An 18797-nucleotide genomic window follows, 5' to 3' on the forward strand; every position below is an offset into this window, starting at 1 on the left:
GTAAAGTGCAGGCTCTCTCAGCTTGTAGAAGTGAGGAGACACCTGGTGACTGGTCACATATGAGGAACACGTGCATTTCAGTAATAGCCTCAGATGAGGGAAACTGTGGTAACGGTCGTATCTGAGGTAAATGTGCGTGCTGTCTCAGATCCTCCTGTGAGGAGACACTGGTTACTCGTCACGTGTGACCTACACAGGCGATGCTGTCACAGACTCCTCAGGCGAGGAGACTTATGTTCACTGGTCGTGTCTGAGACCCATGTGCAATGATGTAACAGCCTCCTCAAGTGAGGAAGCTTTTGATATCGGTCACATTTGAGGTAAATGTCCATGTTGTTCACAGCCTCCTCAGGTGAGGGAACCTGTGGTATCCGTCCGTCTTAAGGTAAATGTATGAGCTCTCTCAGTCTCCTCAAGTGAGGAGACCTGTGGTGTCGGTCGTATCTGAGGTGAAGGTGCCTGCTGTGACAGACACCCCAGGTGAAGACGCCGTTTATATACGTCACGTCTGGAGTAAACGTGCACACTGTCACAGCCTCCTTAAGTAGGAGACACAGCTGACTCGTCACGTGTGAGCTAGTCCTGCAATACCATAACAGCCGTGTCAGGTGAGGAGACGTATGGTGACTGGTCACGTCTGAGAGTCACGTGCAACGTGGCAACAGCTTCGTCAGGTGAAGAAGCTTTTGATATCGGTCACGTCTGAGGTACCCATGCCTGCTGTCATACCCTCCTCAAGTGAGGAGACACCTAGTGACTGGTCCCGTTTGAGGAACACATCCCGTTCATTAACAGGTGAGTGGCCCTGTGGTGTAGTTCCTATCTGAGGTAAATGTGCACGCTGTCACAGCCTCCTCAGATGAGGAGACACCTGGTGACTGGGCACATTTGAGGGATATGTGCACGGCTCTCACAGCCGTCTCAGGTGAAAAGCCTTCTATATCGGTCAGGTCTGAGGTAAAAGTGCCTGCTGCCACAGCCTCGTTCAGTGAGGAGACACTGGTGACTCGTCACGTGTTATCTGCACAGGCGATGCTGTCACAGCCTCCTCAGGTGAGGAGACATATGTTCACTGGTTGTGTCTGAGAATCGTGTGCAATGATGTAACAGTCTCATCAGGTGAGGAAGCTTTTGATACCGGTCACTTCTGAGGTAAATGTGCATGTTGTTCACAGCCTCCTCAGGTGAGGGAACCTGTGGTATCTGTCCGTCTAAGGTAAATGTACGAGCTCTCTCAGTCTCCTCAAGTGAGGAGACACGAGGTGACTGATTACGGGTGAGGACTCAGTAGTAACCTCCTCAGGTAAGGGGACCTGTGGCGAGTGGGCACATTTGAGGGATACGTGCACTGCTCTGACTGCCTCCTCAGGTGAAAAGCCTTTCCTATCGGTCAGATCTGAGGTGTAGGTGCCTGCTGCCAGAGCCTCCTTAAGTGAGGAGACATGTGGTGATTTGCCAGGTCTGAGGTCAATGTGCATTCCTCAGGTAAAGGGGCCTGTGGTCTCAGTCAGTTCTGAGGTAAATGTGCAAGCTCTCTCAGCATGCTCAAGTGAGGACACATGTGGTGATTGGTCACGTGTGAGGAACACGTGCAATTCAGTGATAGCCTCCTCAGGTGAGGAGAGCTGTGGTATCGGTCGTATCTGAGGGAAAGGGGCATGCAGCGACAGCCTCCTCAGGTGAAGACGCCGTTTATATCTATGAGGTCTGGGGTGAATGTGCACACTGTCACAGACTCCTCAAGTGAGGAGACCTGTGGTCAGTGGTCACGTTTTCTTAGAACACTTGCTCTTCAGTAATAGCCTTCTCAGGTAAGGGGACCTGTAGTAACAGTAATTTTTTTTTTTAATGTTTATTTATTTATTTATTTATGGCTGTGTTGGGTCTTCGTTTCTGGGCGAGGGCTTTCTCTAGTTGCGGCAAGCGGGGGCCACTCTTCATCGCGGCGCGTGGGCCTCTCACTATCGTGGCCTCTCTTGTTGCGGAGCACAGGCTCCAGACGCGCAGGCTCAGTAGTTGTGGCTCAAGGGCCCAGTTGCTCCGCGGCATGTGGGATCTTCCCAGACCAGGGCTCGAACCTGTGTCCCCTGCGTTAGCAGGCAGATTCTCAACCCCTGTGCCACCAGGGAAGCCCTGCTCTCTGCTTTTGCGTAATCCTATTTTGTTGAGACTTTTCCACAGGTCGACACTGTCTAATATCCCAAGAAAGTAACTCAGAATGAAAACCGTTCCCACAGAGATGCGTGAGCATCGTGTGTGACAGTCAAAAATGAAAGATAACCTATGTGGCCATTTAACGGGGAACAGAAACCCACAAAGTGGCCACGAATGGAATTGCGTGTGTCGGGTCATCCCTCTGCATATATGATGGAGGGCCCAGTGCCAGACATGGGGAGGAAAGGCACCTCTCGTGGTTGTCAGCGCTTAACAACTCACCTCTCACACAACTATAATTTAGCTGATGTGTTTCAGAATCAAGTAATGTGCCTTTTTTGAAGTTAAAATGCAAATACTATGTAGGTGCATGAATATTTATGAAATAATGTTACGGGAAAAGACCCAGATCACAAAACTGCATTTCCCCTGGGATGATGACCACACACAATATGTACACACGTGGCTTCAGGTCAGAAGGCGGGGGAAATGGTCACAGTGAAGGTGCAGGTGGGGGCCCTGGCTCTCTTCTCTCTCCCTTGCATCCTGGGTCCTCCCACACCCACCATAACTTTGTTGAGGCCAGTCCCGGAACTTCCCCCTCTGCTGCTCTGGCTGGACCCCTGGGACCAGAGCACCCACCAGCTGGACGCCCCAGGTGAGGGAGGGTGACCGCTTCCCCCTGGCCTTCCTCTCCACGGAGCGGTCCTTGCCGGGGCTGGCGTGCGGCCACCTCCTGTCTGCTGGGCTGGCCTCCGGGGTGACGCTGGGCTTGGGGTCCCTGAAGTCCGGGGCCATGTCCCCCAGAGGGTGGGGGGAAGAGTGGCCGCTGCTGCCCTCGCGGTCCCAGCCTTGGAGCACCGGGTGGCCGCAGTGAGGGCAATGCTCTCGGTGCTCCTTGAGGGCCTGGGCTCTCAGCCCGGCCTCTGCTGCCATCCTCAGTGTGGGTGCCCAGCTCCAGGCCGGCCGGGGAGCACAGCTGGGGGACCAGATTCTTCACACTCAGGGAGCTCGGCTTCTGTGGGAAAGTGGCAGCAGCGGACGGTCAGATGTCCCCGGGCCACCCCTGCGGCCCCAGGTTGGGCCCCAGAAGCGGACCCAGCTGCAGGGGTCACGGTGCGACCACCTGGCTTCTATGAGTCTCATTTCCTGTTTATAAATCGAGGGTAACAAGCACCCCTGCCCATGCGTGGCTGGGGGAGTGTTTGTAGTGGGGTGAATGGTGTCCCCAAATCCAAGTCCACCTGGGACCTCCAAGTGTGACCTTTGGATGGAGGGTGGGCCCTGAATCCCATGATGGGTGTCCTTACAAGAAGGGTGACACAGAGCCCCACAGGGAGGAGGCCTGTGAAGGCAGAGCAGAGGTGGAGGATGCAGCCCAGGAGCCCGGGGCCCCCAGGAGCTGGAAGAGGCAGGAGGGACCCTCCCCCGGAGCCTTTGGAGGGAGCGCGGCCCTGGGACACCTGATCTCAGACTTCTGGCCCCCAGAACTGGGAGGGAATGAATGTCTGAGCTCTAAGCCGCCTGGTCTGTAGTGCTTCAGCCCAGCTGCCCCTGGACTCTAACGTGGTCCCACTAGCCGGCCTCAGTACGTGCTCACCACTGTTGTGACGGCTGCTTAAGGAGAGTCCTCCTTCCAGAAGCTTCTCTCATGCTCGACCCTGGCCCAGCACAGCTCTGAAGGGGCCCCACGACCCTGTTGGCAGGGGAGGCCTCACTAGAGCCCGGGGTCCTGGTTAGCGCCGCACACACCAACCTCGCGAACTTGGGGGGTCAGCAGGAGGCGGAGGGATGACGGGGGGAGAAGAGAGTCTTGCTTCCCCAGCTTTTTCGATGGCGTGGCTTTCGATGACTCGTAACCATCACTGCAGATAAAACACAGAGGTCTCAGCAGAGCAGCCGCCGGGGCCCCCTGGGTCCTTCGTCACAGCCAGGGGGAGACCAGAGCTGCGGCCCACACGGCAGGTCACGCTGCTGTGGTCTGGGGCCAGGCCGGCTCATTCATCCGCCCCCTCACGCATGCAACGCATACACGCCGGTCACCTGCCATGGGCCACCCGGAACCCACAGCCAGGTCTGCGCCAGTTCACAGCAGATGCGGCCCTGCCCTGACCACACTGCGTTCTGAGGGGAGGGACACTCCAAATAAGCCAGCAGACATGTGGACAATGGGGCAAGTGGGGACACTCGAAGAAGGAGAGGTGAGCAGCAGACCTCCTTAGACGGGCAGGCGGCCAGGGCAGACCTCACAGTCTTTGTTCCCAGTCCTGGCACCGACCTTGAAGTACCCTTGGAATTTCCCGAGGGACAGGAGTACCTTTGTTTTGCTGATGAGTTTCCCTAGATGTCAGGATGGGGGCTGCTCCCCGTAAAGACCAACCCAGTGGCTCGTGGCTTGAGGGCGGGAACTTTCGGGTCAGTCACGTGGCCCATGACGTAATCAATCATGCCACGTAATGAAACCCCATAAAAACTCCGGACACCGAGCCTCGGTGGAGCTGCCTGCCAGTGAACATGGGCTGCGCCATGAGGCTGATGTGCCCTGATTCCACGGGGAGAGAGGTGGACACTTCGCATGCTGAACCCCTCCAGACTTTGTCCAACGTGTACACTTTATAGTAAAACTGTAATCCTAACTACGGGGTTTCAGTGAGCTCTGTGAGTCACTCTAGTGAATAATCAAATAAGATGGGGTCATAGGAACCCCCAGAGCTGTAACCTGCTGGACAGAAGCACAGGTGGCCTGGGGACCCCACTTGCAGCTGGCATCTGACATGGCACGGAGGCGAGGATGCCCTCGTGTCTCCATGGAGAATGGAGCCCTTAACTGGTGGCATCTGACGTCAACTCTGGGGGGTTGGTGCCAGAACTGAATTGCACCCTACCAGGTGGTGTTACACCAGTTGTGGTGGAAACAGAACAGGAGGGAACATCTGAGCCGAGACCCAAAGAATGAGAGTGAAAGAGCCCTGTCAGGTGCTGGAGGAAGAGCATAGCGGTGGGAGGAGCAGGTGCAGCACAGGCAAAGGCCCTGGGGCAGGGACCCACGGTCCTACTACTGTATCGTAAAAAGAACAGGGCATTTCTAGCAGCCTTCCTTCAAGTCAGGTCATAGTGACTGTGTAAGAACAAAGCATCAGGCATCAAACCCAGGCTCCCTGCCAAGTGGCCTGGGGCTCATCACCTAGAGCAGGAAGGCAGCAGGGCAGGACTAGGTGGGAGAGGCATCTGGTCTGGATCAAAGGAGATGGGGACACTTTGTTTATAGACACACACGTGCACACACAAGCACACGTGCACAAACATGCACACACATCCATGTAAAAACACATGAACACATGCGTGCGCACATGCACACATGAAAACATGCACGCATACATGCACGTGCACACATGCACACATATGCATGTGCACACACTCGTACACACAAACACACATGTGCACACAAACACATACACATGCATGAATGCACTAAGGGAATCAGCCTTCCGTCTGCCCGGAGCCCTGGTGTTTTCATTACCCTAAAGGGCATGGATCAGGCCTGGGCACTGCGGCCACATGCCGCGTCCAGGCCTTCACCTCACCCTGGTTTGAACAGACCACCTGCTGGCACCTCGATTTCAGACGTCAAGCCTCCAGGGCTGTGAGAAAATAATCTCTGTTGTTTACATCACCTGGTCTGTGGTACTTCGTTATAGCAGCCCCAGCTAAGATAGTGCCACAAATTGGGACAATGTTAGCTATTAAATCTAGGTGATGAGTCAGTGGGTGCAGCTTACTAGTCTAAGTCTGAGCATGTTCAAAACACCAAAGGAAAAGTGAGAAGAAGAGAAAAGGGGAGAAAAGCACTGAGGTTGGGAGTAGGTGGCAGACGGTGAACAGAAACCACATGTGAAGTGAAGCCGGTCTTTGTAGCATCAAACTCCCAAACCTCACAATTGCTCCGTGGGGCGAGCAACTCCTAGGATGTATTTATTCTCCTTAAACAACCCTGCAAGGACCGGGACATTAGCTGCACTTCACAAGACGCGCCCGGGGTCACCTGCCAGCTTCCAACTCCCCATCTGGCTCCACCTCACTCTGGGAACCTAGGTGGTGCCCTCGGCCAAGAGCAAGGAGCCCCTTACCTGTCTGGATCCAGCAGCATGGGCGGCAGCTCACACTGGGCCCCCCACGGGAGGTCCTCCCTGTCGTCCCACTGGTCTCGGCTGGGCTCCTCCGGCGGGGGAGAGATGTGCAGAACAGAGCCGTCCTGGGGCCAGACAGAGGGCGGAGTGAGGCGGCAGGGACCACAGACTCAGGTGAGCTGTGTCGTCAAGCAGAGCCCCTGAGGGACCGCCACCACTGGAAGGAATCGTGAGCTCTTCCACTACACCTCCCATCGTGGACAGAAAGGAGGCTCTGTGCAAGGGCTAGAGCCCAGGGACCACTGGGCGCGGCCTTGACCTGAGCAAAGTGATGCATGAAGGAGATGCGTGTTGTCAGGGCCCCCTTGAAAGCTGGCAGGGCGTCGAAAAGTCAAACACAGAATCGCCATAGGATCCAGCAATCCCACTCCCAGGGATGTAACCGGAAGAATTGAAAGCAGGGCACAAACAGATACGTGTACACCCACGTTCACGGCAGCATTACTCACAGCAGCCAAAAGTGTGGAAGCCACCCAAGTGTCCATCGACGGATGACGGATGAACACAATGTGGTCCATCCACACAATGGAATATCACTCAGCCTTCAAAAGGGAGGAAACTCGGACACCTGCTACAACGTGGATGGACCTTGAGGACATGATGCTCAGTGAGATAAGCCAGACACAAAAAGACAGATACTGTGATTCCACTCCTGTGGGGTCCCTGGAGGAGCCGGGGTCACAGAGACAGAAAGTAGGGGGTGGGGCGAGGGGCTGGGGGAGGGGGAGGGGCAGTTAGTGTGTAATGGGGACAGAGTCGCAGTTGGTACAACTGCCTTTCTGAATTCTGTGAGTCCTTCTAGCGAACTGAGCCTGAGGGTGGTCTTGGGGACCCCTACACGTACCATAGGAAAGGATTGTTTTAAAATAGACACGCGTGTGGGAAGAACGGGAGAGCACATCACACAGCAAGAACATTCTGCAAGCAGGACACCAGACGTGTCAGTGGTGACTACACCAGCCCACCCGGGAAAGGCAGCCACACGGCGGCAGCGGCTGAGAACTACCCAGATCCACTCAGCTCCGCGTCCAAAGTTCCAGACACTGTCGGCACCTGGTCCTCGGTAACTGGGGGTGGCGGTGGCTTTAGATGCTGTCGGATCCGTGGACCCCTCCCTCACGCCACACTTCTAGGCAGCTGCCCTCACCCACTCTGGCCAAAGCCTGGGAGTTTCTCCTTTGTTCTCCCGAGAGGGTGGACGGCGGGGGGCACCAGGCCTGGTTGAGGGCACGGGTAGGGCTTTGATAGCAGCATTTGTCTAAATAATGAATGCAGAGCCCCGCACCCCCAGCCTTCTTCCCTAGTGAGTGCCCAGAATCATCCTCACGCAGGAGCCTGGAGGCACCCCCTGGGGAATCAACAAGCCCAAGGAAAGCCCTAAGAATCCTTCTGAGGTTCCCAGGAAGACACCTCTCCTGGATCGCGGAGTAACAAGGTCCACCTGCACTCAGGCTTCCTTCCCATCGGCTTTCGTCCACCACGAGGGATCCTTACGGCAGCCAAGCGCACAGACCTGCCGTGAGAGCAGCACACAGTGCATTCCCACTGCCCCACCAGGGATGCCTCACCAGAAACCTGCCTGGACCCCGGCCCGTGGCACGGCCCCATCCATCCCCAATTACCTCTGGCTCCAGGCAGCCTGATTCATGGGGTTTCCAAGTTTCCTCTCCCCTTTACAAGGGCCGGTGTCCCTCCTGACCCCAGGGCTAGCGCACAGGCGGGGCAGGAGGGGACGGCGCCGAGCACGAGCCTGAGCCTGAGGCGGACTCACGGGCAGGGCGCTGGACATCACGGAGTGCAGCCGCAGCAGGCCGTTCAGCGTGTCTACACCCAGCTCCCGGGAGTGTAGGCCGTACCGCTGCTCCAGGGCTTCCGGCACCGCACGAGGCCGCCGTCTGTGGGAGTCCGGGAAGCAGAGATGGGGCGAAACATCTGCCATTTGTTAAAAAGACAATATCTTTTTTGGAAGCTCAAAGGCAAATGCTCCAACCTGATAAAAGATTTTTCTAGAAGGTGGGGTTCCTGTAGATCGTCTTCTTTATGTTTCTATTGTTAAAGTTTTCTGTTATGTTCATGTATTGCCTTCTAATCATAAAAAAATATTATTAACAATTCTAAAGGATAAATAAAATTTAATTTAAAAGTTAAAGAATGGGAGTTCCCTGGTGGTCTAGTGGTTAGGATTCGGTGCTTTCGCCTGAATTCAATCCCTGGCTGGGGAATCTGCAAGCTGCGGGGTGAGGCCAAAAAAAAAGAGTTAAAGAACCACTCCTAGGTGTATACTCAAAAGAATTGAAAACAGGTGTTCAAACATGTACAAACTTGTACATGAATGGTCACAGCAGCACTGTTCACAATAGCCAGAGGGTGGAAACAACCCAGGTCTCCATCCACTGATGACAGAGAAACAAAATGCGATATATCAATGGAATATTATTCAGCCACTAAAAGGAGAGAAGCACTAACACCTGCTAAAATGTGAATGAACCTCAAAAACATTATGCTAAGCCAAAGAAGCCAGACACTGAAGGCCACATATTCTAGGATTCCATTTATAGGAAATGTCCTAAAGAGGTGAATCCCCAGAAACAGAAAGTAGGTGAATGGTTGCCCGGTGCTGGGGGGCGAGGGGATGGAGTGACTGCTGACGGGACTGGGTTCTCTAGGGACTCGTGGAAATGCTTTGGAACTAGAGGTGAGGGCTGCACAACATTGTAGACGTACTAAATGCCACTGAGTCGCACACTTTATAATGGTTAAAATGGTGAATTTTATGTTATGTAAATTTTACCTCAAAAAAAAGTAAGAAATTAAAAGACAGCATAATTATGGCTCTGACAAAATTTGACTGCTCACAGGCAGGGACTGGTAAGGGGTTAGGTTATAAGTAAACCTGATTTCTTTTCCAGAACATTCGTTAATGTTGTCATTGGTTTTTTTTTTTTAATTAATTAATTAACTTATTTATTTATTTTTGGCTGTGTTGGGTCTTCGTTTCTGTGCGAGGGCTTTCTCTAGCTGCGGCAAGCGGGGGCCACTCTTCATCGCGGTGCGCGGGCCTCTCACTATCGTGGCTTCTCTTGTTGCGGAGCACAGGCTCCAGACGCGCAGGCTCAGTAATTGTGGCTCACAGGCCTAGTTGCTCCGCAGCATGTGGGATCCTCCCAGACCAGGGCTCGAACCCGTGTCCCCTGCATTAGCAGGCAGATTCTCAACCACTGTGCCACCAGGGAAGCCGTGTCATTGGGGTTTTTTTAAGTGCCTTTTCCCCATTATAAGAGGAACTGTGAGATGCCTCCCCAAAAGGAGACTCGTGATTCAGCCTAAATCAGTGTTGACTATAAAAACATGATGATGATGATGATCCTGGTGATGGTGATGGTGATGGTGATGGTGGTGATGGTGGTGATGATGATGATGGTGATGATGGTGATGATGATGGTGATGATGGTGACGGTGGTGATGGTGATGACGATGATGATGGTGATGATGGTGATGGTGATGATGGGGCAGAGCTAAGAGGCAATAGGACAGGTAGGGGGGTTGCCACCTGCACAGGTGCTGACCTGGAGCAGGGTTGTCCATTATACATGGGGTCTGAACACTAAAGAGGGGGTGGAGGAGGGGAGGGTCGTAGCAACATAAGGCTGCAAAAAATCTCAATATTTGTCAACAGAGATGGTTAAATAAATCATGCACATTTCTGCAGATGAGGCAGATTTCACTCATAACACAATTTCTAGGATGGGCGAGTAAGTGAGGAAAAGCACAGCATGGCGTGCATGGTACACTCCTGTTGGTGTAAGAAATCTGTTTACACACACATGCCCTGCACAGACCCTGCCTGGGGGACATGCAGGTGACCGGGAGCAGTGGGCGGGGACACTGGTGTCTACTGGACTGCCATGTGGGATGTGACTTGTTTTTGGACCATGTGCACTGCCTCCTCTTTCCAGAAAGTAACGCTAATAGAGATCAGAGCCTCGGGGTGGGCTGGGCGGCTGGCCTCACCCTGAATCAGCTGCCGCTGGTCCTGGATGATCTGCTCGCAGAGCCGCCGGTGCTGCTGGCAGCACTGGATCACAAAGTCCTTCTGGCACAGCAGGTTCTTCCTGCACAGGCTGTTGGCCTGCAGTGCCGTGTCCTCCACCTCCAGCTCGCGGGCCCTGCAAGCAGTCGCAGCGCCTCCCGCTGTCCTTGCTGACGACCTGCGTGGGCGGCAGCTGCTCCATCGGCGAGGCCTTCTTCTTGGCTTTGGCCAGACGCTGCTCCAGCCCAGCCTGGCAGAGAGACCAAGGGCTCAGGGCAGACGTGGGTCTCTGCTCCCATGTCTGCTCGTTCTTACGGGCTCAGCTTTGCGAACTGTGCTCATGAAAATACTCGGGATTGACTCTGAGGCTGTGCGGCCGCCACCCTGCATTAACCGTGTCCTTTACTTTCTGTTCTGATGCTGTCACATCTGGGGACCCTGCTGACCCTGGAGGGACTGCCCCTCCCAGGATGGCCAAGTCCTACAGAGAGTGAGCCACTCTCCCTCAGGCACACCTTCCAGTGCAAACCAGCCAGCCCAGAGCCCACCCCCACCCCCTCCTCCATGGGGCTCCCCCACTCTGGGCCCCTGTCCCCCTGCCCTCATCACCCAGGGCAGGTACCAGACAACCAGGGATGGGCCCTGTGCCCCAGAGCCCGCTGGAATGATCCAGACCAGCCAGCCCTCAGCCTGCCCACCTGCCTTGTCCACTCCTTCAACAGACATCACACTGCCCCTCCCTCTGACACCTGGTGCTTCCCCGTGTGGCCCTGCCTGGCATCACGTGCTCCCTCCTCTTGGGAACTGTGAGTAACAAACGATCTTTCCAAGGCAGTCATCTCCTGATCTGTTGGCCTCACTGTACCTTGCCTTTTCTATTCAAGAACACAGACCCAGGGCTCGCCCCTCGCCACTGTGTCTGCTATGGGACGCCAAGGCTGCCCGTTTTCACACCATGAAGACTTCGTGAGCTGTTCCTGGCCCTCACAGAGTACTCTCTGAAGGGGTGCCTTCTACAGCCACCATACTGCAGGCCTCCTGTCTGCAAAGGAGGCCCTGGTTCTCCTGAGCCAAAGCAGGACATGAGAAGGAGCAGGGAGACAGGAGGCACAGCTTGTCCACTGCAGCCACTGGGAACGGCTTCCCTCCTGCAGAAAACCGGCTGGGGGGGCCTGTGAGGTCTGCCTGGGACCCTTTACCTTACTCTGTGGGTCAGTCAGGGCTCTGGAGAAACAGAACCAATAGGAGAGAGAAACACATACATATATCTATTTATCCATGTTTATGTACATATGTGTTTATATATGTTTATGTGTATATAAATACATATATACACATGTATGTATATGTTTGCATGTATATGTATATATACATATATATATGCACACACATATACATACACTCACACACAGATTTATTTTAAAGAATCGCGGCTGGTGAGTCTAAAATTCGTCAGGCAGGCCAGCAGGCTGGAAACTCAGGCAGGAGCTGATGCCACAGTCTTGAGGCAGAATTTTCTCTTCTCTGGGAAACCTGAGTTTTTGCTGGTAAGGTCTTTCAACTGATTGGATGAGGCCCAGCCACGCTATCCCGGATAATCTTTACTTACAGTCAACTGATTGTAGATGTTCACCTCACCTACCAAATACCTTCACAGCGGCACCTAGATTAGCATTTCATGGAATCACTGGGTACAATGGCCTGGCCAAGCTGACACCTAAAATCGCCACCACACCATGTAACTCCATCTAGGCCCCCAGATAGTAACGCCTGGGGCTGCAGCTGCCGACATCCCTTCCCCCAAATCACGGTCCCTGGAAGCAGGTCGGATAACAGCCCCCAGTGCAGCCCAAGAGGACGTGCTCCAGCCTTTTGCGTCTTCATCCTCTGGGACCGAGAGGGGACCACTTTGGGCGGAGCTGGCTCAGCTCCCCTAGCAAGATCCTCCTCTCCTCCCTGAGGTCCTCCCAGACCCCCCGGCTGAATCAACAGCCCCCTCCGCCAGCTGCCCAGCACCCTGTTGCTATGTCTATTATCCTGCTGTCATACTGGGTTGTACATAGTTGTTTGTGTCTCTTCCCAGTAGATTGACAGCTTAAGTCTTAGAGAGTATCTTGTTCATCTTTATGTCCTCAGGGCCTGGCACTGAGCTGGACACTTAAAACATTGATTTGTTATTGACTGATTGATCATCTAATTAATTCATTAATAGACTCACATTTACATGCTACAGCTCAATATCTATACTTGGCTCTCGAAGGCCATATTCTCTGCCGATGCACATTATCTCTTTAAGAAAAAGGCGTTTTTCTTAATTTTAAATGTTGGAAGACTTTTGCAGTGAGATCATGTAATCTCCAAATTGCTGCAGGCAGATGCAATAATATTAAGAGATTCTTGGTTTGGCAAATAGCCTTTAAGTGAAATAAACACTGCCTGTTTTAGCAACATGACATCATCAGATGTTTTCTCCACTTGCCTGAAAATACACCTGCTAACATTTAACTAATGGGCTGAAATAGTAGCCAGCTTCACTGGCATTTTCCCCAAAGGCTCCATCAAGCGCCAGTTCTGTCATTTTTCTGAAGTGAGACTATTAGATAACCAGCTATTATATAAATAGCTCATATAAATAGCCAGCTCTTCTCAGAAGACAGGAATGTGAGAAGAGCTCTTTCTCCAGAGAGGAGCCTGGAGTCTGGGCTTCCTCTGACCGTGCTCCTTGTTCCTGTGCCATGCGCCTGAGACCAGACTCGGGGAGACTGAGGGGACGCCGATGGAGAGCCGTGCGGGGCTAAAGTGCTCCCCACACGGCGGCCACTGCAGGCGCCCACAGACAGGCAGGGGGTCTCGGTAGACCCCACGCCACCACTCGTGCCCCATTTCCGCGGCCCCCTGTGCCCCCCCAGTGTAGCCATAAGTCTAACTCAAAGGGGCATGGACTTTGGAGTCAGGCTCAGGTCGGGTCCTGCTCTCTGGGGACTGGGGACAATTTCTCTCATCTCTGAGCCTCAGTTTTCACATCTGTAGAATGGTCGTGATCGGCCCTGCTCCGGGGGACTACTGTAGGAGGCCCTGGCGCGCCGGCTGCCGTCAGAAAGCGTTAGCAGCTCTCAGCAGCGCTGCTGTGACTGTGGCGAGCCTGGTCCCTCCCGCACCTTGAGGGCCTCGGTTTTCCACCGCTCGGCCAGAAGCATGTGGACCTCCCCTCTGGCCAGGGCCACCTCGTGCGGCTCCGCGGACCCGCCCGAGTCCCCACCCCCGTCGGCCTCCCCTGGCTCCTTGTCCCTCTCAGGGGGCCTGTCCCTGTGCGTGAGGTGGCGGGTCTTCTCCCGCTCCCAGCTGCAGCCTCAACAGAGGGGTCAGGGGTCAGAGCGCAGGCCACGCCCGGGGAGCCTGGTGAGCCCTGGCATCTCCTGTCTCAGAGTTCCTATTGGTCCCAGCTGGTCTACTGGCAGGCGTGGGCGTGAAAACGGGGCAGAATTGGGGCTGCTATCTGATGCCTTCTATGCTTATGAAGAACAAGAGGTCATGAGCAAAACTGGAAGGAAGTAAAGAATTGGTAAACATCTGTGGCAGGATGGCCGCGTGACAATGTGTCCACCCTGCCTCCAATCCCAGACCCACCCAGGACCGTCTGGGTGACGTGGGCCGCCTGCCGCGTAAACGCTCCTCGGTTCCCTCAGCTGTAAACCTTGGAGACAGCAGCACACCCGGGGCTGCATGAGGACGGAGTGTGAGGACCCAGCTCAGGGCGACGCCTCCAAAGGTGCACGCAGGGCGCCCGACCGAACCTAAACTACAACGAGGGTCATGTGGAAACTGCAAGGAAGGAGGCCCCAGAGGGAGCGAGGGCTGGGAGCAGCGGATGGGATGGAGGGAGCGCTTCCTTTATCAGAATTCCTCTAGTGCAGGTGCCCTGCTGTTTGCGTGATTAAGAAAATAAACAGGAAGGAAGGAGGAGGAGGAGAAATGGGGGAGGACTGGTGAAGAAATGGACTCAAGTCACAGCGCTGGGGCCTGTAAGCGGAGAGGACACGTGTCCTAGGTTGCCCACTGTGATCCCAGCATGATTGTTAATAGCGCCTCCCCACCCTCTGGTGTTCCTGGTCTGGACGACAAAGTGCACGACCAGTCCCTCTCCAGGCAGTCAGTCACTCACAGTAGGTGTGAACCGCGAGTGCGTGTGGAATGGTAGAAAGACCCTGGCCGAGTGGACGCACAACCTCGGGCAAACCCACATCCCCTCTGACCTCAACATCCTCGCTGTGAAATGGGGTTGACCCTAACCTGCCAGGGCTGGCCCTGGACTCCACCTGTAGAAGGAGGTCGAAGGGGCCTGGGAGCCTCTCCCATTGGCCCAGATTAGCCACAGGCCAGGAGAGCAGGGCAGCGAGGGTGCCCTTGGCTGAAGTCCCCCTGGGGACCCACCGGCAGTAGGGGGAGGCTGGACAGTAGCAGAAAAAGGAGCTCCCCACCCCAGGGCCCCCGGTCCTGCTGGCCTCCCCGGCCCATCCCTGGGAGGGTGGGCGCGCTCACTCTGCCATGGTCGGCAGGTAGTGGGACACGTCCACGTGCAGCTCGAGGCTGGTGCTCTCCAGCTCCACCGGGCTGCGTCGCATCTCCAGCTGCTCCTTGAAGCCCCCGATGAGCTGCACCCGGATCTCCTTCATCTGCAGGCGGCTGTCCTCCTCTGTGTCGGGTGGAGGGATGGCGGCTGGGGGCAGGAAGAGAGCCAGCTGCACCGGGAGCAGTGCCACCTAGGGCAGGGTTGAATCCATGCTTGCCTGGCCGCACAGGATCAGGTCCAAGGACAGGCTTTATATACAGTGTATGGATGGGTGGATAATGGATGGAGGATGGATGGATGGGTGGGTGGAAGGCTGGATGGGCAGGTGAATGGATGGATGGATGGGTGGATGATGGATGGATGGATGGGTGGATGGGGGGATACTCGGATGGTTCATTTAGAGGGATTTAGACTCTCTGTTTGCCTGTTTTGCGGTTGGGTTGCATGGATTTGAGTCTCAGGAATCCAAGGAAGAATGGGGCTGGGCTAGCTGTCTCAGCTCTGACCTCACTTCCTCAGGGGAACATTCCTAGACTCTCAATCTGGGTCCATCTGCCACTTGCTCTGAAAACATCCTACCTTCTCCTTGGCAGTCTTCTGCATATCGATAATTTGGTAACATTTTGTGGTAAATGTTCAACACCTGCCTTTCCTGCTGGAATATAAGTTCCACGGAACTAAACTAGTTTGTCTTTTTGTTTCCCTTGATCAGTTCCTACCTAACAGCTAGCCAGTGATTAATCAATGGTTTTCCCTGCCTGTCCCAGTAGATATCTCCACTCTGGTCACATGCAGCTGGTTCCCCTGACTTTGAGGGCAGTGGTCAAGGGATTCCTTTTCCCTAAACATCAAGCCATCTGGGATTGGTTAAATAAATTATGATGCATCCAGATGGCCAAATCATTGCAGTCATTAAAATAAAGCTTTTGGGGAACACATGATATCCTAGGAAATGCTCATAAAGGAATGATCCTGGCAGAGCCATGGACACAAGCTGCCCACTGCTGCCCTAGGCTCTCCATAGCAGGACCCAAGGGAAGCCCCTCATGCCCTCAGGGCTCACCATGAGACCCTCATCCCCTCCATGACGCTGCCCACCTCCTCAGACCACCAAGGCCAGTCCCAATAACTAATAGGCCAGCAGGATGAGAGCCATTATGGCATGCATCCCTGTTGACCCCTGACCCCAAAGAAGCCCAAGCTTCCTGGTCATCACCTAGCTTTATAGATGCTCTACAACAACGCCATCTTCCACCCCCACCAGCCCCTGAAGTCCTCTGCTGGCCCCATGGGACTCAGTGTGTCATCACCAACAACCACTCTTCTTTGAAATTTTCCTTCACCCTCTTGCTCCAGCAGAAACCTGAGCCCCAGATCTACCAAAGAGAAATAGGCACCCATGTGCGCAAGGAGGCTATGTGACTGGAAAGCCCCAAAGTGGCCATCAGAGGGGACAGGATAAGCAGACTGCAGTATGGACATCCTATGGAACATTCTGCAGCTGTTACAGAGATGAGGGAGCCCCGTCTCTGCAGCTGGACGGCCTCCAAGACACATCAATGGCTGAGAAAAACAAGTTAAAGAATAACAGCTAAAGTCTCAAGTCACTTATACAAAAACCCAAGGCCACTCCCCCATACACATACACACACACCACATACCTCTCTGGATACATTTATGTCTACAGCACTGCGCAGAAAAAGATCCAAGAAGGAATACTTCAAAATGATAGCAGTGACCTCAAGGAACTAGAAAAAGAAGAACACACTAAACCCAAAGTTAGCAGAAGGAAGGTGATAACAAAGATGAGAGCAGAAATCCATGAAAACAACAGGAAAGATCAACACAATTAAGATCAACAAAATTAAGGGCTGTTTTTTTGAAAAGATAAACAAAATTGACAAACCTTTAGCTAGACTTGCCAAGAAAAAAAAAAAGAGAGAAGATGCAAATAAATAAAATTATAAATGACAGAGGAGACATTACAACTGGTACCACAGAAATACAAAGGCTCATAAGATTAGTATGATCAATTATATGCCAACAAATTGGTTAATCTAGAAGAAGTGGGTAAATTACTAGAAACATACAACCTACCAAGCCTTTATCATGAAGAAACAGAAAATCTAAGCAGACCAATAATGAGTAACGTGATTAAATCAGTAATCGAAGCCCTCCCAACAAAGAAAAGCACAGGGGTGAATTCCACCAAACATTCAAAGAAGAATTAACACCAATCCTCAGACTCTTCCAAAAAATTGAAGAGAAGGGAACACTCCCAAACTCGTTTCATGAGGCCAGCACTACCCTGATACCAAAGCCAGACAAGGACACTATAAGAAAAGAAAACTACAGGTCAATATCCCTGTTGAACATAGATGAAAATATTCTCATTAAAATACTAGCAACCCAAAATCCATGGCACATTGAAAGCTCATACACCATGATCAAGTGGAATTTACCTCTGGGATGCAAAGATGGTTCCACATATGCAAATCAGTAATTGTGGTACACCATATTAATATTATGAAAGACAAAAATCATATGATCATTTCAATAATACAGGAAAAGTATTTGACAAAATCCAACATCTTTCATGATAAAAACTGTCAACAATATAGGTATAGGACTGCACCTCAACATAATAAAGGCCATCTATGACAAGCCCACAGCTAACATAACATACTGAATGGTGAAAGGTTGAAAGCTTTTTCTCTGAGATCAGGAACAAGACAAGGGTGCCCACTCTCACCACTCATATTTAATATAGTACTAGAAGTCCTAACCAGAGCAATCAGAAAAGAAAAAAAAAGAGTCATCCAAATCAGACAGGAAGAAGTAAAACTGTCTGTTTGCAGATGACATGATTTTATATAGAAAACCCTAGAGACACCATGAAAAAACCATTAGAACTGATAAATGAATTCAGTAAAGTTGCAGGTTACAAAATCAACATACAAAAATAAGTTGCATTTCTATACACTAACAATGAACTATCTGAAAAAGAAATAAAGAAAACAATACCATATACAACTGAATCAAAAATAATAAAACTCTTAAGAATAAATTTAACCAGGGAGGTGAAAGAGCTATACAGTGAAAACTGTAAGATCCCAATGAGAGAAATTGAAGAAGACACAAATAAATTGGAAGATATCCTTTGTTCATGGATCACAAGAATTAATATAGTTAAAACATCCATACTAATCAAAGCCACCTGTAGATTCAGTGCAATGCCTATCAAAATTCCAATGGCATTTTTCATAGAAGTAGAAAAAAAAAAACCCAAAAGACCCCAAGTAGAAAAAGCAATCCTGAGAAAAAAATGAACAAAGCACACAGCAACAGACATCCTGATTTCAAACTATCTTATGAAGCTATAGTAATCAAAACAGTATGGGGACTTCCCTGGTGGCACAGTGGTTAAGAATCCATCTGCCAAGGCAGGGGACACGGGTTCAAGCCCTGGTCTGGGAAGATCCCACATGCCACGGAGCAACTAAGCCCGTGCACCACAACTACTGAGCCCACGTGCCTCAACTACTGAGCCCACGTGCCACAACTACTGAAACCCACCCGCCTAGAGCCCATGCTCCACAACAAGAGAAGCCACTGCAACAAGAAGCCTGCGCACTGCAATGAAGAGTAGCCCCTGCTCGCTGCAACTAGAGAAAGCCTGTGTGCAGCAACGAAGACCCAATGCAGCCAAAAATAAATTAATTAAATAAATAAGTTTAAAAAATATACATTAAAAAAAAAAGCTGAACTCATAGAAACAGAGAACAGGTGGGTGATTGCCAGAGGTGGGGGTGGGGAAGATGGGGAGACACTGGTCAAAGGGTACAAAGTTCCAGTT

The 18797-nt window shown here is 52.4% G+C and overlaps 1 protein-coding gene across 15 annotated transcripts in view; it reads right to left on the reverse strand.

The window, feature by feature from the left end:
• Positions 1-2564: 2564 nt before the first annotated feature.
• Positions 2565-18797, reverse strand: part of LOC118881463 (kinesin-like protein KIF19) — a 32564-nt gene continuing 16331 nt past the window's right edge. For 2 of the 15 annotated variants that reach the window (XM_036826426.1, XM_036826417.1), the window contains 3 exons: positions 14911-15131; positions 10353-10621; positions 9482-9856 (listed from right to left, as the gene is read on the reverse strand). In XM_036826426.1, coding sequence (XP_036682321.1) covers positions 9670-9856; positions 10353-10621; positions 14911-15131 — 677 coding nt within the window. In that variant the 3' untranslated portion in view covers positions 9482-9669. The other 13 variants (XR_005016532.1, XM_036826416.1, XM_036826427.1 and 10 more) reach the window with 13 other exon arrangements.

Source organism: Balaenoptera musculus, chromosome 15 (assembly GCF_009873245.2).
Source record: "Balaenoptera musculus isolate JJ_BM4_2016_0621 chromosome 15, mBalMus1.pri.v3, whole genome shotgun sequence".
Classification (NCBI taxonomy): domain Eukaryota; kingdom Metazoa; phylum Chordata; class Mammalia; order Artiodactyla; family Balaenopteridae; genus Balaenoptera; species Balaenoptera musculus.